Genomic DNA, 22,246 nt, shown 5'->3' with positions numbered 1-22,246 from the left:
CCGGCTCACCCAATAATATGCAAACCGACGTGTTATTCTGCCACACGAACGGAGACGACTGGCTCGTGACCCGCGAGTCGCTCTCTGCTCAGGTCTACGTGAAATTACCCACTTTGGGTACCATAGTTATTCCATCATCTGATTCATGGACTCATATTTTAGTCATGATATTATTTTCATGCCTAAGGCTCCGACCTAGCAGAATTGGAAGTGGTGATAAATCCACGCCAGTCAACTTTCACGTGGCGCACTCGCACATTTCAGCCTTGGTGTTAACCCTGACTGCCCAGTCATTTCCTTCCATATAAATATCTATATCTCTATATCTATATATCTCATGATACCAGGTGTCAGGTTACTGAAAGTCTCTAGTGAAAGCTAAAGTTTGATGACATGCTGGGAGAAAAAGCAATGCAACTAAAAGTCTCTTGCCTTCATGAGCTACGGCGTGCTTTTGAGCTAAGCTAAGCTCCCCTAATGTACGCCCATTTCACAAGAGATAAAGAGATAATGGCATTCGCTTTTCTTTTGGACCGATCCATAGTAACGGCCGGGATTTTAGAGTTTGGAGGTTGTGTGGCGCGTCTCCGTTGAAGTATGTGACCTTCTGCTTTGTTGCCTTCCCATTGTGAGAGTGTGTGTGTGTGTGTGTGTGTGTGTGTGTGTGTGTTTTGTAATCTGTCAATCTCTCCCATGGAGTGAGTTTGTTTTGCAGAACTGTGACCAGTATTTAGCCCACTATCCTCCTCTCATCTCTCCCTCTGCTGCTCGTGTCATTTTCTTTCCCAGCTCCCCACTGGCCGAGTAACAAAAGAATATGAAAGCGCCGCCGCTTCCATCTATTCTCCGTCCTTTGCTGCACTCTCGGTCCTATTGATTTTCCATTGTGTGTGTCCGCGGGTACACGTGTGTATGCTAACTGTCCTGTGTGCGTCTGTCCGTAGGAAACCAGAGGATCTCTCCAGGGAGGTGATTCAGATCCAGCAGATAGAAATTTCTCTGAAAGAGCAGAACTACACACTCAACAGCCGGTAACACACACACACACACACACACACACACACACACACACACACACACACACACACACACACACACACACACACACATGCTTCTTCACACGCACACAGAATCTCTGTCCTCTCTGCATTCAGACCTTTTCTCAACCTCTCACTCCCTCTGCCTCCCTTCCCCCATGTATCTATTAGAGCGTATCTCTGAGAAGTCCTTTAATTGTCACAAAGTTAATTAAACTGGTCCTGATTCTGATAGCACTCCTGACAGTAACCACTGGTGTGTGAGTGTGAAGGATTGTGAGTGAGTGAGAGAGAGGGAATTCACTAATTAAACTTGTCCTGTTTAGGCAGAGGTGATGTCTGTAGGGAGGGATGCGCGCATGCTCGGGTCTAGTCGTGCTGCAGCTCAGTCCACCTAACAAGCGTCTCTCTCTTCTGCTCAGCGTATTGGGCTCATTATGAAATATTAGAAACGGCAGAATGGGAGAGCACCGGGTGTGGGAGGGGATGAGGGGAGCGTGTTTTATAATTATTGTCCTATTGATCAGACCTGCTGCAAATAATTTCTGGCCGGTCGTCCGGGAATTATTCGGTGAGCAGTATTGTTCTACATTGACTATGAATTGATTCTCTCGGCTCTTCTGAACATTCAGCACTAAGCGACCTGTTTTCCCTGCCACCTGTTATTTATGCGCCCCCCCCCCCCTTCCCCTCCCTCCTTCTCTTTCCTCCCGGTCATTTCTCCCGGTGCGTCAGCGTGAGGAGCGCCGAGCGTTCGCAGTCCGAGCTCCGGGCAGAGCTGTCCCAGCAGCGCAGCAAGGCTCTGGAGGAGCAGAAGAAGAGGGAGGCGCAGGACGCTCTCGTCCGCCGGCTACAGAAGAGAGTGCTGCTGTTAACCAAGGTGACCGACAGTCAGTGACGAACACAAACGACGACAACAACCCAGACATGCAGACACACTAACGAGCATTCAAACCCTGGCGACACAATGTTTCCACCGTCACCCAATGCCAGAATTTCCCTTTAACTCATCTGTGCCTGGAATTTAGAATCGTGGCTTGAAAAAATTCAAACTAAGTGAGTTTTTCCTCATCATTCTTTATTTTATATTTCATTAAAATACATTAGTTCCATCTGCCCAAAGACTAATATTTCATTATAAGAAAATGACTCAAACTACAAGAAGCACAATCAAGTATTTGGTGTCTATGAATTCATAACAAGTTGAATAAGATATGCACACATATGCCGTGTAAAAGTTGTATTGTTAGATATTTGCACAAAGTGTGTGTGTACCGGATTTCAAGACTTAAGACCAATCGGAAGAAAAGTGGCGTTTTTCTTTATGCTACAAGTTATCGTCTTTAGGTACATACGGGTTCACTCGGGGAACATGAAGGCCCTTGAATCTCAAGGCCAGCACTGAATTCCTAATCTGCCCTTTACCCCCCCCCCCCCCCCCCCCCCCCCCCCCCCCCCCGCCTTCTGATTGGTCGATGGAAGTCATGTGCCTCCTCTATCTCTCTCTATCTATCTTGCTTCCCCCTGCTCTGCAGTTCCTGACTAGACCTCCCTGTGATATTGATTTCTCACTGTGTGTAATTCCCGAGGTCAACATGCTCAGTCTGTTAGTACACAAATCACACACACACACACACACTCTCAGGCACCACCATAACTAAGCGGAGCTACAGGCATGCTGAAAATATGACTCGGCCTAAGACTGATTTGGCAGAGACCGCCTGCTACCATTTTCACTTAGCCAAGCACTCGGAGGGTTACTTTTGGCTCTCTCTAATTTAATTTGGTCGGGCTGCAACCAATCAATGCTTTTATTATTATAATACAACACACCTGAAGCTATCATTGTCGTTGCATTCTGAATCAAAGTAACCTCTTTATCTACATTGTGCAATAACAACAACGTGAATGAATGAATCTGGTAGGTGGCCAAGCAGGAAATAAAATGGAGGAAAGCTGCAAATCTTCACATTTAAAAAGAATCGACTTGAACTACAAATCCACTAACAAGTTGTTGTCAATTCCCAATCAACTATTCGATTAATCGACCAACCGTTTGAGCCCCCCCCCCCCCCCCCCCCCCCCCTCACCTGTGTGAATGACCGTAGCCACACTTTAGCTCACCAATCAATGATGATCGACTGCCTTGCTCAGCCGCATCTAGACAGCAGGTTGTTAAGGAAGCGGAGAAGAGGACAAATGTCATCCTTCCCTCTCTGCCACGAGGCTCTGACTCCTTTACGCTGCCGTCTGCCCCACTCGGATGTTTTCTTCTAAACATCCTTCAGCGGGACAGACTCGCTGACCCATTAGAGGCGCCGTCACATCTTCACGCACCAGATAAAACAGTCGACATAAAAGCAATTTAAAAAAAAAAAAAAGATGATGAAAACGGTAACGATAGTTTTATCGCCCTGTCCTCCCGCGCCCTCTTTGTTTGTCTTCTAAAATTAGAGTTTTTATCGGAGAGGAGTCGACAGATTTTTGATTTAGATTGGCTGAATTTCATTGCGCGTTAATAGACCGTAAATAGCCAGAGGGGCTTGCTGGTTGGGATTGGCAGTATACACGCTGACCTCTAAATGTGTTTGGACCATTTTGACTTCTGTTCAGTCTGTCCTCCCGTCGCTCTTCTTCTCTCCCTTCCGAAGCTTCTCCCAGGATGCATTAGGAAATGTTGCATGACGAACCATGCTGCTTCGGAGCCAAAACTAATAAAGTTGAATTAAGCGTGATTTCCCATATAGTGTTTTTAAATGAACCCGACTCAGTCATCTTTAAAGTGATTACGTTGGCTCATCACAGGCAGAATCTGATTAGGGTAATCGTGTTTTGTTTTCAGATACAAGCCTGTGAGCTAATCTGACAGAGAAATTGCAGTCCATTATTCATAGACTTTACAACCAGGAATTACAAGCCGTTTTTTTTTTTTTTTTAAAAAGACAGCATTACTCGGCAATCAACATATATTAGATGCAGTTATCTGAAATGATACTCACTGTTTTATTACCTTGACTTCAACCCGAGTTTCATACGCGTCCCCCAAATTAGCCCCGTTAATAATCGACTATTGAGCTTTCGTTGACCCTCACAATTCAAGGACGGTCCTCAGCAGCCTGGCTGTTTGTGTTTATTAAAAGCTCGACTGCCACAGAACGCAGCCGGCTTCGCTTTATGACAAAGGGAGGGGAGGAGACGCACCATTACAACGGTCTTGACTCACGTTGACTTCGCATCGATAAACGGGCAGTTTGCCAGTTTTTAAACCGATTTACTTCTCTCTCATCGTGTTGCGGGCAAAACCAGTACGCATTTACTATGTAACGCATTAGTTCAATGCAGTAATCATTTATTACTGTTAAAATGTTGCTTCAGGTACATTGTTTGTTGAAATTGATGTTAATCACTAAATGGTGTTTTTAAAGTGTCACAGATGATTAACCGGAGGCTGATATCATTGTTGCTTCATTAATGTGTACATTAACTCTGTAAAATATAAAGTACAGTATGCACCTTTCCTTTCTCCTCAAACTTCAAATGAACATATATTAACAAGTAGAGCATAGCAGACTAGTTCTTCAAAGTGCTTTTTAGAAACGACGGTCAGTCGGAGTGAAGACGTGAACGTGAGGATGTTTTCTCTTAAAGAGATGCTTGATGTGTTGATGAACTGGACATGTTGAGGACACGTCTTTCATTCAAGTATTTTAGAGGAAAGAATTATTATTATAATTAATTATGAGGCAGCATGATATCATATGCTTAATTTCTCTCTTATGACTGTCTGTCTGATTGTTTATCCTTTTATCTTTGAAGACATTTGTCTTTTCACGACCGTAACCCGAAGCTTCTCTTGTCAAAGCTTGGAGGAGAAAGGAGCAGCTGCCTCGTGCTTTGTTACTCATTTACAAAGGCATTTGCCCGTCATATTAACACACCAAACAAGCAAACTCAATGCAGACAAATCCGAAAAACGTCAAAGAGCTTTGGCATTCTCAATTCACTCTCTGTTACACGCAAACATTACATATCCGATAGCACAGCAGTCTGCTGAGCCATGACTTTCTTCCTCCTCGGCACCATGCAAATGAGTTAAGTGTACTGCAGGATTTCCTTTGTCGTGTTATGTTAATGCATGTGTGTGTGTGTGTGTGTGTGTGTGTGTTACAGGAGCGTGATGGAATGCGTGCCATACTGGAGTCCTATGACAGCGCGCTGGCACCCACTGAGTACTCTCCTCAACTCAGCAAACGCCTCAGAGAGGCAGAGGAAGTGCTGCAGAGGACCCAGAACCACAACACAGAGATGGAGGTGTGTGTGTGTGTGCACAAGCCCGCCCGCACGTGCATTTAGAGTATCCTGGAACAAATTTGAATGTGAAGCACTCATTTATGCACCTCCAAGCTGCCGGACAGTTTATTTAGCGTCGCCGTTGAGTGACACTTTGCTCACAGCTAAAGGCACTGTAAATGTGTGGCACTCAGCTGCTCCTTGTCGACACGCTCAGTGCTCTTGCTTAGTGGACAAATTGACAGATATCTGTGCTGAAAACTGATAAAATGGCACTTGTGGTGGACGGGGCTACTGTGAGCGACACTGGAACGAAATGTGAGAAGACTGGAGTGTCATTGTCTCAAAACTGAATGAAGTTCACACTTTGGGAAAATATATGGTATGCCGCTGCCTCTGTTCCCCCTCATAGCCTTCGTTTCTGTCAATATTGTATCTCGGTGAGATAAGGACAGGAAGACGTCTTTCATTTTTATAGCTGCGGGCAGTTGTGGCTGGAGGCATTATGTTTTTAGGTTGTCTGTCCGTCCGTCTGTCCGTCCATCTGGTCCGTTCTTGTGAACCTCTCACAAAGGCCTGAAGAGCCCCCCTAATATAATGGTAGGGGAAACGCTGCTCTTGGAATCAAGGATGAACTGATAGGAATCTGGTGGTCAAAGGTCTCTGTGACCTCAGAAAACACATTCTTTGCCAGAACGCAAGAAATGCTAATTATGACAATTTCACACAAATTTCAAATAAGATGTAATGATGACATTTTGGACAGACGTAGATGTAAACTGCAACATGACTGGTTTGCGGAGGCTTACAACCACGAGGTGGTAATTCTAGTTTTGTATTTATATTTTTTCGCTTTGTTTTGTCCTTTGCTTCAGGGCCAGCTGACCAAAGCACAGGAGGAGACGGGGAATTTAAAACTGCAGCTGCAAACCGTAAGTATACATGAACACACACACCCACACACACACCCACACACACACTCCCACGCTGGCTTTGTAGCTTTTTATTCTGTGAGGTACAGACAAAATACATTGTTTTCTTACATATTTGACCCCAATTAACTTCTATTCGTTTTCCACCAGTAACTAACAAAAGAAACAATGATGCAAAAAAGTGAAAGGTTTATTAAAGCTCTAGAAATCTTAATTAGTACTTCATGATTAGTCATTGTAACCTCAGCCATTAGCGCTCAAGCGGTCTCGGTAACTGTAATCCTGGCAGGTGTATTTGGCCTTTTTCTGTGACTCAAAGACACTTGAATACGTCTCTGACTAACGTGCTGACTAACAGGATTTTTTCCAGTTTGCCAAACAATGATGTTGGTCCCGTAGACCTTTTTCATAATTTACCACCTGGATTTGTATTCATGGTATTGGTACAGTAGCTCTCCTGCGTTGAGTTCTCTTACATCCTGACTAAAGTGATGCTAATTGACGGGTGACAAGAAGCCATGCTACCAATATTGGAACCACCAGCCGTAGAGCTCACCGAGGTGTGGAGCTCGATAATTACTTCCTTTTTTAGAAAACCCGCTGTGCCTCAGCATTGACCGGTATCTGTGGTGGTGAAGATGAGGTGACTGGAGTGTTTGTGTCTCCGGTGCGCTCTGTGCCGCTGACAGCACGGTCGTGTTCCCTGCAGCGAATTTACACGCACAAACTGAAATTGTCGTTGGTGGTGTATGCACAGTTTATTATCGGATCTGTACTCGTTCAGGCATCTGAATCGGGGAATGAAAACATAGTATCAGGACACGTATATCTTTCTTAATTAAGGGTTTGATTACTGAAGAGTTACAGGAAAGTAGACTGCGTTAAAATATGTTATAAAACCGGGATAAAGAAAAGAGTTGGCAGGTATGACCTAACCTCTCTTACACACTCTGTGATTCTGCCTCTTGTTTTACGATCTCCCTTTTTTTTTTGTGGCTCCTTGTTTCCGAGGAGACATCAACATAGCCATGGCAATGAATATTGACGCGTGAAATCCACCTGTCTGGTACAGCAGTAATTACTTATACGTCTGGGTAAAGACTGGGAGGGAGGATGAGCTGCGAGACGGACAGATGCTCTCTGAAAAAAGAGGAAAACGGCTGTGCAAATGGAAATGAGGGCTAATTGCAGACAGGAGAGCAAGATTGGGGCGAAAACTACAAACTAAAAAAAGTACTAGGGGGGGGGGGGGGGATTGTGACATTGTAAAATGTGTCGGTTTTGCTAATGGTTTATAAATGATATAGCCATTTGTCTGGATGCCTGTCTCGAAAAGATAGCGGCGCACCGGAATAGAGTCCTCGGGCTCTATCTGCAGCCAAAAGGTTTGTGCAAGGCACACAGCCAAAGGTGATCTGATGTTAGCGCAGCAGGCCCATCTTCTTCTGTCTGTGCAGCTGGAGCTGGAGCTGGAGTCTCTAAAGAAGCAGCAGGCCTCTGCTGCTGATAGCAGCTCTTCAGGGACCAAAGAAGAGGTCAGCATACTCAGGTAGTTAGAGCGCACACACACACACACACACACAACCTATTGCAAAGACAACCAATTCAACACCTCAGACTTGAAAGATGAATGCATATACAAGGGTGCATATATATATATAAGAGTGGATTAACTGTGAGCGGAGCTGGATTACCCTACTGAGTCAACAATTTGCATAGTCGTTATATTAATAAACTAGTCTGTGAATGTGTGTGTGTGTGCATTTTTCAGACAGAAAATTGAAGATTTGGAGGCAGAGCGCCAGCGCTTGGAGCAGCAGAACAACATTCTGGAGATGAGACTGGAGAGACACAACCTACAGGTAGGCAACAGTTTTCTGGGATGGATTTACTCGTCTGGCACAAAGGAACACGTTTGAAATCCCCAAGGCCCCGTATGACATTGCAGATTGATTCACACAAACACTCGCCATATCTGACAGTTGTTCCGTGTACAATCGGGTGCACACAGGTGTGATTCCAGCGGAAAAGTCTCAGGACCTGTGGCTGATTTAAAATCCTGCTTTATTGGTTGAAGGGATTAGAGTGGAACTGGCTGAAATGAAATTAATCCTTGTTGGTAGCCACCTTAACATCACTAACACACACATTCATGTCTGTGTGCATCTAATCCAGCTACTTTCATCTTGCAAAGTTGCTTAATTAACTCCCAAAGTTATCCCCGATCCCTTCTCCTTTTTAAATTGGCTCTGTCTGTCTGTCTGTCTGTGTGTGTCTGTCTGTTTGTGTGTGTGTGTGTGTGTTTCATCTCAGTCAGGTCCTCTAACTCCCCTGACTCATACTGTACCAAACTAAGCCTACCAGGGCACTTTAATGAAGCGTGTGTGGGCAAGCGTGTTGGTTCCATTTAGCCGCGGGGTGAATGAAATCCATGTGTTCTCAAGCATGACCACCACTTTTAAGGCAATTGACAACTGAGTGTGCGTAGGTTTGTCTGTGTGTGTCTGAGTGTGTGTGTGTGTGCGTGCATACAGGTTTCAAGGTTGCGCGGTCAACGGATCAGGTCAGTTCTTAGGAGTAATTTTTATGACTCCTCCACGGTCTAATGCACACAGAGAGAGACCGCCACATCAGACCGAGTGACGAGATGAGTGACTGAATGGCGAAGCGTTTGAAAGGAGAAATAAATGGCTGAATGAATAGGCATGAAAGAGGCACAGAATTGAATGCCTGAATGAATTGACGGCGGGGGGTTTTCATTACATTAACTTGCATGTCAGATTGTCGTAGCATAACCCGTCATCTCCGCCCCGTCTTTATATTGACATCACACCGAGTGTGACTGTCAGCCACTCAGATTACCAGCGTAATGAGACTGCTTGGACTCGTGCTCCATCATCCCCACCAGTAATCTGACAGGAGGCACTCCTGAGAAATTCTGATCTCATTCATCTGCATGACAAGTATATATATATGTGTTTTACAATGGACATTTAAAGAGATACGACTAATGCATCTGATTCAATCTGCGTCATGAAGTAATCATCAGGCATGTGGCAGTGTCACATCTTCCTGCTACAATTGAAAACTTTGTAATACTGCTCTCAGATATATCTGTAACTTACTATAAGTCACTATTACTACTACTATATTAGAATCTGTTCACAGCTGGAGGACTCTGTTCCTTAAACTGGCATTCTCTCAAACGGCAACATGGCAAAAAGTCTGATTGTATAGAAGTCTATGAGAAAATGACCCGACTTCTCACTTGATTTATTACGTCAGTGAAACAGATAACATTGTAAACATGAGTTTAATGGCCTCAGTCGTTAGTTTAAAGTCTTCTTCAATACAGCGTGATGTTTATTTAGTAAATTCTAGTTTCATTTAGAGTAAAATAAACCGTAAAGCAGGGTATGGTTTAGGGCGTGGCCACATTGTGATTGACAGGTCTAAACATGGTCACTTCTGTTGACTGGTTGCAAAAAAAAAAACAAAGATGGCGACAGTCAAAATGCCGAACTCGAGTCCTCTAAACGACAGTCCACAAACCAGTGTGTGACGTCCCGACGACTACGTCCACTTCTTCCATACGGTCTACGGTTACAAAGCTGAAATGAAACCTTCGTCACAGGCAGATCTAATTAATTGCCGCCTCCTTGAGGCAGCCAGTGTTCTCGTGCGTGAAATGCATCTTCTCTGTCTCGGTTATCGGCAACAAACTAAAGGCAGACACACGCTTCAACATGCAACCTGTGACTTGCAACATGCAATTATTGAAATAATTAAACAAATACCAATGTACGTCAATGTATATCTATGTACGTACTGTTTGGTGGTCCTGCAATGTAAGAGCTGTCACTGTCCTCAAAGGCCTCCTTGCTGTGCAAACGTACCATTTCTAATACACTACTTGTCTTACTAAACGTACTATATTCTAGAAGTCAAAGTGCACACATTTGAAATGTGCAAACCTAATTTCTACAAGTAATAATGACATCTGTGTATTTCGGGTACATCTTTGAACGCAGTCATATTCCTATATGTCTTTTATTTAGGTGTAGAATTCCACTCATGATCAAAGTCGTCAGGTCTGTGTCTCTGCTGTTGGTCATGCCGACTAATGAGTTCTGGGAATGTCGACATTAAGATTAAAGGAGCAGAGCTTTTTATTTCCAGAACTACTGGATTCTCTTTTTCATTCCAAACATTCATTTCTTGATGACAGACAAGTAAACACGTTAGGTTTGTTGTGTTCCCGCCACCTACTCGGTTGTTCGGAATAATGAGTGTGGAGGCTTTATGAGTTGGTTTCAGGTGCTACTGAATCCGTGACGGTGTAGATGTGAGCAGAGAGTGCTGGATGATTGCTGTATTGAATTTTTGAAGGGTGGTTTTAAGGATGTTTGCTCCAAATCTCTCTTGACATGATGGCCGTCTTAAAGAAAGCCAGTCAAACAGTCAGTCTTATTATGACGAACGTTATCATTTGAAGAGAGAGTTTTCAGAACCTGTCGACGTCTGTTCTTCCTTTACGTCGCCCCCTCTGTGGTTTGGACCCGGTTTACTGTCTGGTGAGAACAATAGTGGACTTGATACAGCAGTGCTTTGTCTTGTTGCTCGAGCTGTCATGCCGGTGTCTAGACAAAGATGATCGTTGCCATTGCAAGAGGTTGCATCAACGTGCTCTCTCTGTTGTGTGTGTGTGCTGACATGGGCATGCCCCATTGTGGTACTCACAACTTGGATAGAGACATCGTACTTGTCTTGACAATGGCATGCTTTGTGGCCAGTGGAGCAACTTCAGCTACAAACTCTAGTACATGTTTGGGATCAATACCATCTGAAAAAGAGTGAGTGTTTAAAGTGTATTTATCTATTTAGTTTTCTTGTTTAAAACTCTCAATAATATATACAGTCATTTAGCTTTGGTAATGATGTAATCTGATCATTCCTGCTAATATAGCTTATTTGTTTCTTATTACAATGGATGGATGGATTTATTATGTCATGTTTTCATTTTAATGGCAGTTACCTATTTGAAGGTTTAATCAAAGCTGAAATCATGAAGACAGTTTAAGCATTAAATATAGGTGAACATATGACTACATGTGTAAGGCCTGAAGACAAACATGAGGCTGCATTTTTGCTTTTGGGGCAAAAAATATAGCTCATCCTGAATATAGAGTGTTGTGGCAAGTTGATTTTCTGCTCTTCATAATGTTTTGGCAAGTGGACATCAGGTAATTGCCAGCAGCTGACACACAAGGGAAAATAAAATCTTGGACTAATAAAACAACACTTACCACTGTCATAACTAATTTCCTTTGGGCATCATTGTCTCTGCTATATTTCACTGAGACGTTTGAATACGATATTGTTCGACATATTTTCAATGACAATGCCAAAGACGGCTATTTACCAATGTCCTCTTTTGACCGCCGGATCCTTAAATTAATGAGGCTGTTGCATTGTGTGGACAGTTGAGCTCAGATTGATGATGATTGGTGGCTGAAGGACGGCAGCAACAATTGAGGGCAAGAAGGAGGCGTCTTTTCAATCAGGTTAGGGTGTCAGTGTCCCACATCGCACCAGCCTTCCACATTCCAACCTTAATTTTGAATTTGTCTAAACTTCTGAGAGCCTTCCCTTTTGAGACTTTTGTTCCCGTGTTTGTAACTCAGTAACTACTGACGGAGCTCCGCTCCCATCAGACGGCGTGTCTTTCCATCACCCGTCACCGGTCTGGCATGTAGGGAGTTGTGTGCATCTGGTAGGGAGAAACTTGACGTTTCTGAATGGAACTGAAAACAGCCTTCAGACTTTTGAGCCAAAGAGATGATGTCAGCGCTGCTCCATTCTTACCCAGTAAAGCGGTGAAGTGATATGAGACGTCTGCAGCCTGCTCGGCGTAAGATGCAATTTGAGAGTGAAATGTCAGTAATAGATGAGCCTCGCTTATACTCCCAAATGAACGGGTACAATGACACGCAGTCATTCGTGGACGTCCGCATAGAACCTGCACTCACTCACTCTGATGACGGGGCGACCGTGGCTAAGTGGAGAGCAGGGCCTTCCTTCAATCAGAGGCTCGACGGTTCGATCCTCTGATATGAATTACAGCTATGTCTTGTCATACAAATAAATATTTCGGTGGCAGGCACAGCAACTGGGAGTCCAATTACCATCGAAAAGACACAAAGGTCACTCCCAACACTTGTTACGTACAGGTGGGACGTTCAACGTGATCAGAGTTTGATGAGGAAGAGGACACATTGCAGTTACTCCTGTCCTCCTTGTTCAGGAGGTGTGATAATAAGGAGGAAGAGGAGAGACCTTCCATGGAAGAACGGGTCTACTCTTCTGTAAAAAGGCCCAGATGCTGTGATCTGTCTCCAGACCTTTTCCCTACTTCTTTGGATTTAGCGATCGATCTGTGGACCCTCACAATACCAACTGAAGACGTTGACGTGCAGGTGCTGCCTTTTAAGATGTCGTTGCTAGTTAGTTCTAACCATAGAGAAGCAAAAGGGTGATATTCATACCCTGCCATTGCAACTTGCCAGTACTAGATTTACACCATGGAATCAGGAGTTCACTTTCAGGCCTTTACACACCAGGCGTGTTTCTTTTTTCATGAATTCAGCTTTTATCCCAAAGACGACCATCTCACGCGCTGACCTGTGGATCTTGGAGACCTTCAGCTTTGATCCTACTGCTCATCAGAACAGCATGTTCTATTCTCAGTTTGTGTTTTGCATGCGTGTCTGAGCTTAAACTTTAAAGAATCACAGTTTTAGACCTATGGAGCTGTTTTTGTATGAGTGTTTTCCCTGTTCTTGTTTATCATGTCCATGTGCGCACACTATTCCACTGATAAACTTGTGTCTGTAACACTCCAAGCAACGAAGACGACGACTGCAAGCTAGTAAACATGGATGGAAACAAACAACAAATACTTTAGATATCTTCTTTACGAATATTTTATGAGGAGGGAAATGCACTCGACACGTTTGTTAGATCTCCAGGATACACACAATGCTTTCTGGTGAGTGACACTGAATGTAAACATGACTGTTGTTGATTTACAAGAAAACTCCACAGGGTCTCTTCTACCAAGCATTTAATCAAAGGATATCAGATATTTGTGTCGTGGACTAAAGCCTTGCACATTAGCAAACAACTCTTTCTCAGTGTTTAGTGGATGCTGTTGCACATCTGCCATTACGCCTCACTTCATTGGTCTTATTTCTCCCTAAGATGTCTGAGCAGCAGCTGAAATTCAGCCCACGTAGGAGAAACCCACGTAGGAGAAACCCACTGAAGTCTAACATCCACCTAGATTCCTCCACGGTACCTGCTTAGCAAGTGCTGCGCGTTCACACACGGCCCGTATCACAAAGAGCCACAGTGGGATTTCTGCTTGTGGTGATTGCTCTTTTATTGACATCACACTGTTGTCGAGGAGCAGTTATCAGTAGCTTACCTCTCGAGGTTCACTGCATGAAGCACGTGTGCCACATTTAATCCCACATGTGATATATGGAGACAACAGTGTCTGACATTGCTCGAACAACGTTGACGCATTATTGCCATCACCTAATACACAGTACAATATTCATGAACATCTTTACAACGTCTTTGTATACAATTTTAGGGTGGCTTATAACTTATTTATGTCAATGCAGTTGATGTATGTTTACAAAACAATCTTTTATTACATTTGTTATATTACATCCAGGTTTGATAACAGAAGTACTAGTGTTAGAAAAAAAACATGTATCTCTGTAAATGTTTACTGCGTGATTACAAAAAAGGGAACAACTCAAAACTTGCATGAAACGAGGAGCAAGAGGCAGAGCGTACCCACAAAATGAGTGAATGGATCATCTGCACTGTAAACACGGAGGACACCATCATGTCAGCAGCTGTAATTAATACTGTAAAGTAACATAACAGTTACATTTATTCCACAAACTATGTTTCTGGATAATGGACAACTGTAGAATACTTTAGCACGGCCCTGTGTAGTTCATTTGTAAAGGAGAGGGGCCCCGATGTGTTTGGGATGATGTGACTCAAAAGAAGAGCTTTGCCTCTCCAGTGTCTCTCAGTCCATGGGGTTTAACTGAGCTTTTATATTTGTTATTTTTTTTTTTTTATAGTACCCCCTCTGCTCACACACTCATGCACACTCTCACCCACCATTAGTGTGTCACCTGTTCCATCAGTGACTCCTGTGTCCCCTGTGGTCGATGCAGTATTTAGTGTATAAGTGGTTGTTTCAGAGCCATTTGTTCAGCGGCGTTAAAAACAGACATTGTTCCCCTGGACTGTAATCCCCTCCCTCTATATGTCTCTTTCTCCCTCTCCCTCTCTGCCTCTTGTTTATTTTTTCAGAACAGACTCTACTCCCTGGTATTAGATGTGTTGTTATTGTTGTTCTATGAATAAGAGATATGTAGCCTCGGGCACTTTAAGAACGGCTCTCCACCTTGCTGCACTGTAAATACTGTGTGGAAGAGCAGCCTGGATATATGCATGTAAATACACACACACACATAAAATAGGCCAACTGTAATATTAAGCAGTTTGCTAACATCCACTGTGGAACTCAGGCAATTTGGCGTTTTCCTGATGTTGCGGCGGCAAACAAAATTATAATTTATAAACGCGAAGTGCACCGCTTTCCCTTTTTTTCTTCTTAAACGCAGACTTGCATGTACAGTGAAAGGTAATAATACCTTTTTGCATTTTATAAATGATTGTCTTTGTTTGTACTTTTAGATTTCATGTTTTCTACTTCAGTGCATCATACTTAATCACCTGATTACATCTTCTTTTTTTTTTTTTTCTTGCCCTCTTTTTCTGCACAGAAGGTAAAATGGATGAAGACGGGAAGATGGCCTTTTTCCCCCCCCCGTTTTCTCACTTTATTGTGATACATGAGAGTTCAACCAATTAAAAAAAGATTATGCTATTTCTTGGCTTGCTCTGAAAGCGATGCGCTTTAATGCCAAAGAGAAATACATTTCCTTTTGTTATTGCTGTTGAGCAGTCAATTAAAACTTTGCCCCGCGGCTCAGTCCAGGCATCCCAAAAAACAGTAAAGTATGAATTCCACGGCCAAATCATTCTAATTTTCTTTTGCTTGGCCTAATTTCAAGGAAGTATGTTTGTAAGAGTTTTTTTTTCCGCTTTTTGACAGCACGTAGCTGTTGGCTGCGTTTTTGAGGACTTGACTCTTCTTCTTGCGCTCTAATCTACATATCTGTCTCACACTATCTGGCTCTGCCTTCTATTTTCTCTGGCTGTTTATCACAACACACCCATACAGAGGCAGCCTCGAATAAACCCTCCGTATACAGATGTAGGACTTCAAAAGATTTACGCAGGAAGCAAATAAGCCTTGACTTTATCTGGCTGTGACTTGTGTGTGTGTGTATGTGCGTGTGTGCGCAGTCCGGTTGAAAATGTTGCGATATAAATACACGCATTCTGATTTTAGAAAAGCTCAATCACTCTGTTCCTTTTTAAATTATACAAAGCGTTATTTATAAGCGTGCAAGGCATTTTTTCCCCTCTTCATCCATGCTGTTTTCCCCGTACGCTGGAGGCAACGTTACCCTCTTTGTTTTTACCGTGTTCTTTTCTGTGTCCTGCTTCACCATTTCTCCTCGTCTGCTTCTTGCTCTCCCACACGCCCGCAGTTTATTTGGCAACAGTCGCTCGAGGGCACGTGGAATCTAATTTAGCCAGTAATCAAGAGCTGAGATGTGTGTGTGTGTGTGTGTGTGTGTGTGTGTGTGTGTGTGTGTGTGTGTGTGTGTGTGTGTGTGTGTGTGTGTGTGTGTGTGTGTGTGTGTGTGTGTGTGTGTGTGTGTGTGTGTGTGTGTGTGTGTGTGTTCCTGTTTTGTGTGCGTCTCCTTTTATTGGCATTAAGCTAAGATAGACTCTTCTCATTTACCCAGACCTTATAGAGTCACAAGCAAACAAAGTAAGAAAAGGAAATCATGTGTTCCGTGGAAGACAAAACAACGTTCCCATTTCAGCTTTTGCTTCCTGTTCTGTGTGTTTTTTTTTCTCTTCGCTAACATCCATCTGTATTCACCACTCATTGGATGTTACGTAATTTGCTGTTAGTGTGTTTTGATGATTACATTTTGGACTGTAGTGAAATATAATGATGGCATCGAGATATAATGAAACATTTGCTGAAACTCTCCTGTTCCCAGTGTTTTAGTTTCAGTAAATGAAGTGATTATGAAACATTTACTAAAACTATTTTAATTACTTATTTATTAATTATTGCTGTGTGTGTGTGTGTGTGTGTATACATACATACATACATACATACATACATACATACATACATACATACATACATACATACATACATACATACATACATACATACATACATACATACATACATACATACATACATACATACAGTATATATATATCTTCACATATGTGTTTCTAAGCTTAAACCACAACAGCACATTAAAAGCTCCTTGTGTTGGCTGTAAATCAGAGCGGGCCATTCTGTGCTGAGGGCAAAGAGGAGCACGCTGGGAAATAAAGCAGGTAGGCAGTGTGATGCTCATAACTTCACTGTATGCTCCGGTAGCCTCTGCAGAGAGGATTTTGGCAGGCTAGGCAAAGCGGACCCAGTCATAGGTTGCACAGAGAATAAATATCTTTGTTGGAAATGAGGCTGCTCGTTTTGAATTCCAAGTGCCCCGCCTCCTACACAACGGAGCCGCTTCACCCGTGCGTCGAATAACCGCGACCGTGAGCTACAAAAGGGGTTCAATAGATTGCTGCCGTACCTCGTGAGGGTCGAGATGTTTGCAAGTTTCGTTCTGGAAACGCCGGAAAAAAGAAGATATTTAAAAAAAAGAAAAAAAGTTCTTATGCTTTGGCTGAGCTTGAAAAGTCAGGGTTCAGATAAAAATACAATGCGATGGAAACAGACTTATCAAATATATCTAAACGTGCATGTGATATATTTGTCATAACATAAGATATGTGTGTGTACCAATGTGGAGACTGTTCATTTGAAGAAGGTTCCAAACAAAAACGCCATCAATCCGTCATGTTGGTCCACGTCCTCACCCTCTCATTACGCAGTGCGGCTGGAGAATTAGCGCCGCGAGCTGTTTAACTCGATGCGCTCAACTTTTGGTGTTGACAAACCGGTGGTGGACGGAGAGTGCACATTCATTCGCATTTCCTTTTTGCTAATTTTCTGCAACATTGGGATAACATTTGCGCTACATTTCTGGATGGAAACCTGACGTGTGCTATGCATCTGCTCTCCTGAAATGTTCTGGTATCTTTCTGGAAAGTGAAGTAACAACTGGACTCTTGTTGCATGTTTCGCGACCAGAAAGAATGAAAAGATAACCTTTGTGCAATGTGCAGGGTGTAAATATTCCTGTGCATTTTAGTTTTTGGCACAGTCTTGTCGCTTAACCAAGAAAGGTCAGACTTAATAATATAGTGACCTAAAGTACTAAAAAATAATGCTTTCAAACTTTCATCCCAAAAAACAGTTTGTGTTTCACTACCCACGGTCTCACAGCGGTACACTAAGAGAATGTGGACGAGGGCCATTTATTACATCCCAGAAATCTCTTTAGCAGCACTTGAGTAGACAAAGTGAAAAAGAAATAGGAGCGTAAATGGCAACAGAGTGCTTAATCTTTCAAATGTACAAGTTTTCTTGAGTCATTGTGACTGAAAGCATGGATTGATTTCCTGGAAACCACTTCAGCTCTCATCTCCTCCCCGTTTATTCCTCTGAGTCACACACACACACACATGTTGTTTTCACCACACGTGTCTGGTGTTGTGTGCGCTGTAGCACACATTCTAAAGGCCTGTGAGTTATTATGAGCGAGAACTTCAAATGCTGTTTACTTGATCAATGAGGGAGGGAGGGAGGGAGGAAGGGAGAGGACAGAGAGACACATTTTCTCTCCTGGATACAAATACTATTCAGCCCCGTGTCCTCGTTCATCCAAACCAAGACCAGACGCTCCTGGATGGACTACGGATGAATGAAGGGCTGAACAAAGGCTTTACAGCCGAGATGTAATCGGTTACTTGTTTACATCTTGTTTGTGAACACTAAATGTCAACCGTTCTCTGGTTTCAGCTTCTTCAGTGTGAGGGATTTGAGGCTTTTCTCTGTTTTTTGGTTACTTAATTATCTGAGTTTTGGACAGTTAGTCGAAACAGAACGAGGCCTTTGCAGATGTCACCCAGGACTTTGAGAAGCTTCAGACTTTTTGACTATTTTCAGACTTTTTTTTTTGTCAAAATATGAATCAAATAATTGTTCATTTCAAATACTAAGTCATGGCCCTACAGTCAGGGGTGAAACTGCAACTTAATGGGAACGTTTACAAAGCACTCCTTCACAAACACATTTTACACTCTTTCTGAGTTTCTTGCTATTATAGGAACATAGAAATGATGGCACTTATGAGAAAATGGTTAAAACTGCCCACTGGTTCAGCAGGATGTGTAACAATGTGTGTGAAATAACATTTCTGGACACAAATTGACAATATTCCCTTCAAAGAGCTGAGTAATAATGTGTATTCCTAGACAACAGAAGAAGAAATGTCTTTTAAAGTCAAAACTAACAACCTTTTATTGACCAGCTTTAGTACTGAAGCTAATGCTGTGTTAGACATAACTCGACTTCACGTGGATTGTACCCTACTCTATACATGTATGTACTACTGTTAAGTTATCAAATGTCAATTTCTTTAATTCAGAAAATTGCATTCCACTCACGTTAAGGAAATCCAAAGACAAGCTTTCTGACTAATGGACGTCTGCTCTTTCTGTCTGTCTCCGTCTCAGGGAGACTACGATCCCGTCAAAACCCGAGTTCTCCACTTCAAAATGAACCCGACCGCGACCGCCAAGCAGCAGCGCCAGCAGGATGTCGAGGCTCTTCGGGAGGAAGTGACACGTCTCACGGAGCTGGTGCGCTCGCTGCAGGATGGAGGCGCTGCGGACCATTTGCAAGACGACTCCGGCGTGCACGCCGCCAGCCGCGGCCTCAGTTTACCGCCGTCGAAGGAGGTTCTGGGTAAGATCAACAACAGACAAAGAGACACATATCACATTACCATAAGTACTTTATGGCTCTGAACACCGTGTATCGATACTAGAAAAGTATCTGCGGTTAAAACGGTTCAATACCCCGTTTTATTTGTGCCGATACTTCAAGTGTTTTGGTGTGTGTGTGCAGTGGGAGAAGCGGCGCTCTGCCTTCACCTCCAGGCACAGTGGCCGTTTTTTTTTTCCTTTCTCATATGCACTCTGCAAATACAAGTTCTCTTGCCGACCGTCCACGGCGTTCTGCAAGTACTGTAGCTTAAACAAAACCGCTTCCACTCCTGCTTCCTTCTTATCTCTCTCTGGAGAGATTTGAACGTAAAGCTGAGCTAATATAAGAGTTTCTCCACAACCGGTTGGATATTAAAATGTATTAACACACTATGGTTCAATAATACACTCCTGTAGTTTTACGGCTTCTTTTCACTACCTCCACTGCCTTGAAATTGCGTCGTCAAAACATGTCCTGTTTTTGTATTAATGACACAGAAAAGAATAATAATAAGTTCCATGTTCTGTCGTCTACTCTCCCGTTCATTTTCCTGATGTTTTGGGCTTTTGCCGTGGTATCGTTTCAGTACCCAGACACTTTAGGCCGGTATCGTATCAAAGTCATAATTCTGGTATCGTGACAACAGCGCTGTGTCAGCATCAAGGAAGGTCTGGCTCCTCATATTATCGGCCTGCTATAGGGGAACAACACGCCCCGGTTTGTTTGTATTTCAACCTATCACTGTCTTAGGCGGCTCTAGGCACAGGATGCAGCGATGGTGCTTTTGTAAATTAGTGCAGATAGCAGAAGGGGAAGAGAGCGCTGGCTGAAATAGGGGCCAATTGCAGGTTTGTACCCACAGTCTGCATCCAGTTAGCCAGAGAAGGGCCACGGAACACATTTAATGGGGAAATAAATCACGACCAACACACAGAGTACATTAACACTCTGAACGCCCGGGATGTGAACCGAAACTAAGCTTGAAATTGTGATATTTCATTAAAACCATTTTATTCTACATGTTTCATTTACAGCTTCAGAGGGTTAATGCTCAGTACATGCTCAGGAAGGGCTCAATACCAGCTGTAATTGGGTCATAACAAGTTCCTCAATGTACGATAGAAACCGCTCCGTTCAGTAGGACAGTTCATTATGTTTGAATGTTAACTTATTTGATTACTGAGGTTTAGGTAAGCGCGGGTAAGAAGACCTAGTGACATGTCATTGTTAACTTAAAGGAAGCGTAAGCTATTCTTTCCACACGGCACATGTGGACCAGTAGTCCGGTCCGTTTACCGACGCCCTCTACTGGCTGCCACCTAAACCGACGTAAGAAGGGAACCGCTTCACTGATATCTGAGGCCTCTGAGGCCTTTGCCCTCTGAGGTGTGAGTACGTGACAGACAGCTGGGTGAAGTGTCGCTATGACGGAGTTAAATATTTAATTGGAGTTCAGGGCGGTTCATCGGCGGAAGTCTGTTGGCTAATTCTTCTTCTGAGGACCACAGAGCTCTCTCTCCCTCTCTCTTTCTTTCTGTCTCTCTCTTTCTCTCCCTCACTCTAACTCATCTCCTCTCTCTTTACAACTTCCATCATTATCTTTCCTTTTTTTTTTTTTAACACTTCCATCCACGCTTGTCTCTTCTCTGTCATGCTCCCCAGTCTGCTTCAGGACCCATTCTTCTCCCGAAATGATAATGGACTTTCTTACCGGTGTGCTCGATTTAACTTGTAGCAGATAATACGGACTTAATGTGTGATATCTGTTCTTATCTTCAAACCAGGGCCAAAGGGAAGTCTGAAAAAGTATCAAAGATAAACGGAATGACTGTCATGTCTTTGAGATTGGCACAAATTTCTTTAACAAAGTATTACTTCACATTCTCCGTGTGACTAAACATTAGTTATAAACCCTATAGAATCACTTAAATGATCTCAAATAGACCCTTTGAAAGATATTATCTCCTCTTAATACAACAAAAATCCCTGATTGTGCTCCAATACATTGTGGATATTGAGTCATTGTTAATAATATCATGTTTTTAGTCAGTTGGATCATTTTTATGTGACTATAAATTTGTGATTGATGTCTTGTTTTCCATATATTCTCCATAAACCGTATCTCTTCGATTTTTGTATGAATGAATGCACTCATGAAATGTCCATTTACATTCTAAAAAGAAGATTTTTAAATGCAGCCGAAAAATGTGAATCGACGGCGGTGTTTATGTATAAGTGAGCCCTGCTGTCAGTGACCTCAGAGCTAAGTATGCTCTATTACATTTTTAATGAGATTTTAAAACAATTAGGATTTTTTAAAAAAACATGTAAAATGAAGCGGAGGATTACAGCGACGGGACTTATTCTTTAATTTGGCTCATTTTTGCACTTGAATACCCTTTTTAAATTGAATTAAACCATTGAATGAAGCTGCTGTTGGTAAGTATCATTCCTGGCTTTACGCATTACTGTGTTTTGTGTGCTGCTGCTGCTGCTCAGGTGCATCCTGAGGGTTACTTTGCAGTGGAAAGTTTAAAATATGATTGAACATATTGCTTTTGAGCACACGCTTCACTTCTGCTGTGGGGCTTTTACATAGATTTGACTTCAGTGACAGGTTTTAACAGTGGTCTGTAATGTAGGCAGGGATTTAAGTGGTTCCCAACCTTTTGCCTTCAGGGACTACTTTCCCCATCATGCAGTAAACTGCAGTGTATTTCATATTTAATTCAATGCATAACTAACGGTACAGCACAACTGATACACTGCACAATTAACCCAAATAGTGCACCCAATCACTGCAGGAAGTTTGTGTAAAACGAGCAATTGGATAATTTTGAGCAGATTATTTC

The 22,246-nt window shown here is 42.9% G+C and overlaps 1 protein-coding gene across 1 annotated transcript in view; it reads left to right on the top strand.

The window, feature by feature from the left end:
• Nucleotides 1–22,246, top strand: part of mad1l1 (mitotic arrest deficient 1 like 1) — a 48,247-nt gene that overhangs the window by 5,833 nt on the left and 20,168 nt on the right. Inside the window, exons 10-16 of the mRNA XM_079160285.1 lie at nt 945–1,031; nt 1,773–1,917; nt 5,208–5,348; nt 6,203–6,259; nt 7,717–7,808; nt 8,031–8,121; nt 19,142–19,373. Coding sequence (XP_079016411.1) covers nt 945–1,031; nt 1,773–1,917; nt 5,208–5,348; nt 6,203–6,259; nt 7,717–7,808; nt 8,031–8,121; nt 19,142–19,373 — 845 coding nt within the window. The remainder of the gene's footprint in view (nt 1–944; nt 1,032–1,772; nt 1,918–5,207; nt 5,349–6,202; nt 6,260–7,716; nt 7,809–8,030; nt 8,122–19,141; nt 19,374–22,246) is intronic.

This window comes from Pholis gunnellus (assembly GCF_910591455.1).
Source record: "Pholis gunnellus genome assembly, chromosome: 5".
Taxonomy (NCBI): domain Eukaryota; kingdom Metazoa; phylum Chordata; class Actinopteri; order Perciformes; family Pholidae; genus Pholis; species Pholis gunnellus.
The sequence above is the reverse complement of the archived record's forward strand: the minus strand, read 5'-3'. Positions and strand labels throughout refer to the sequence as shown.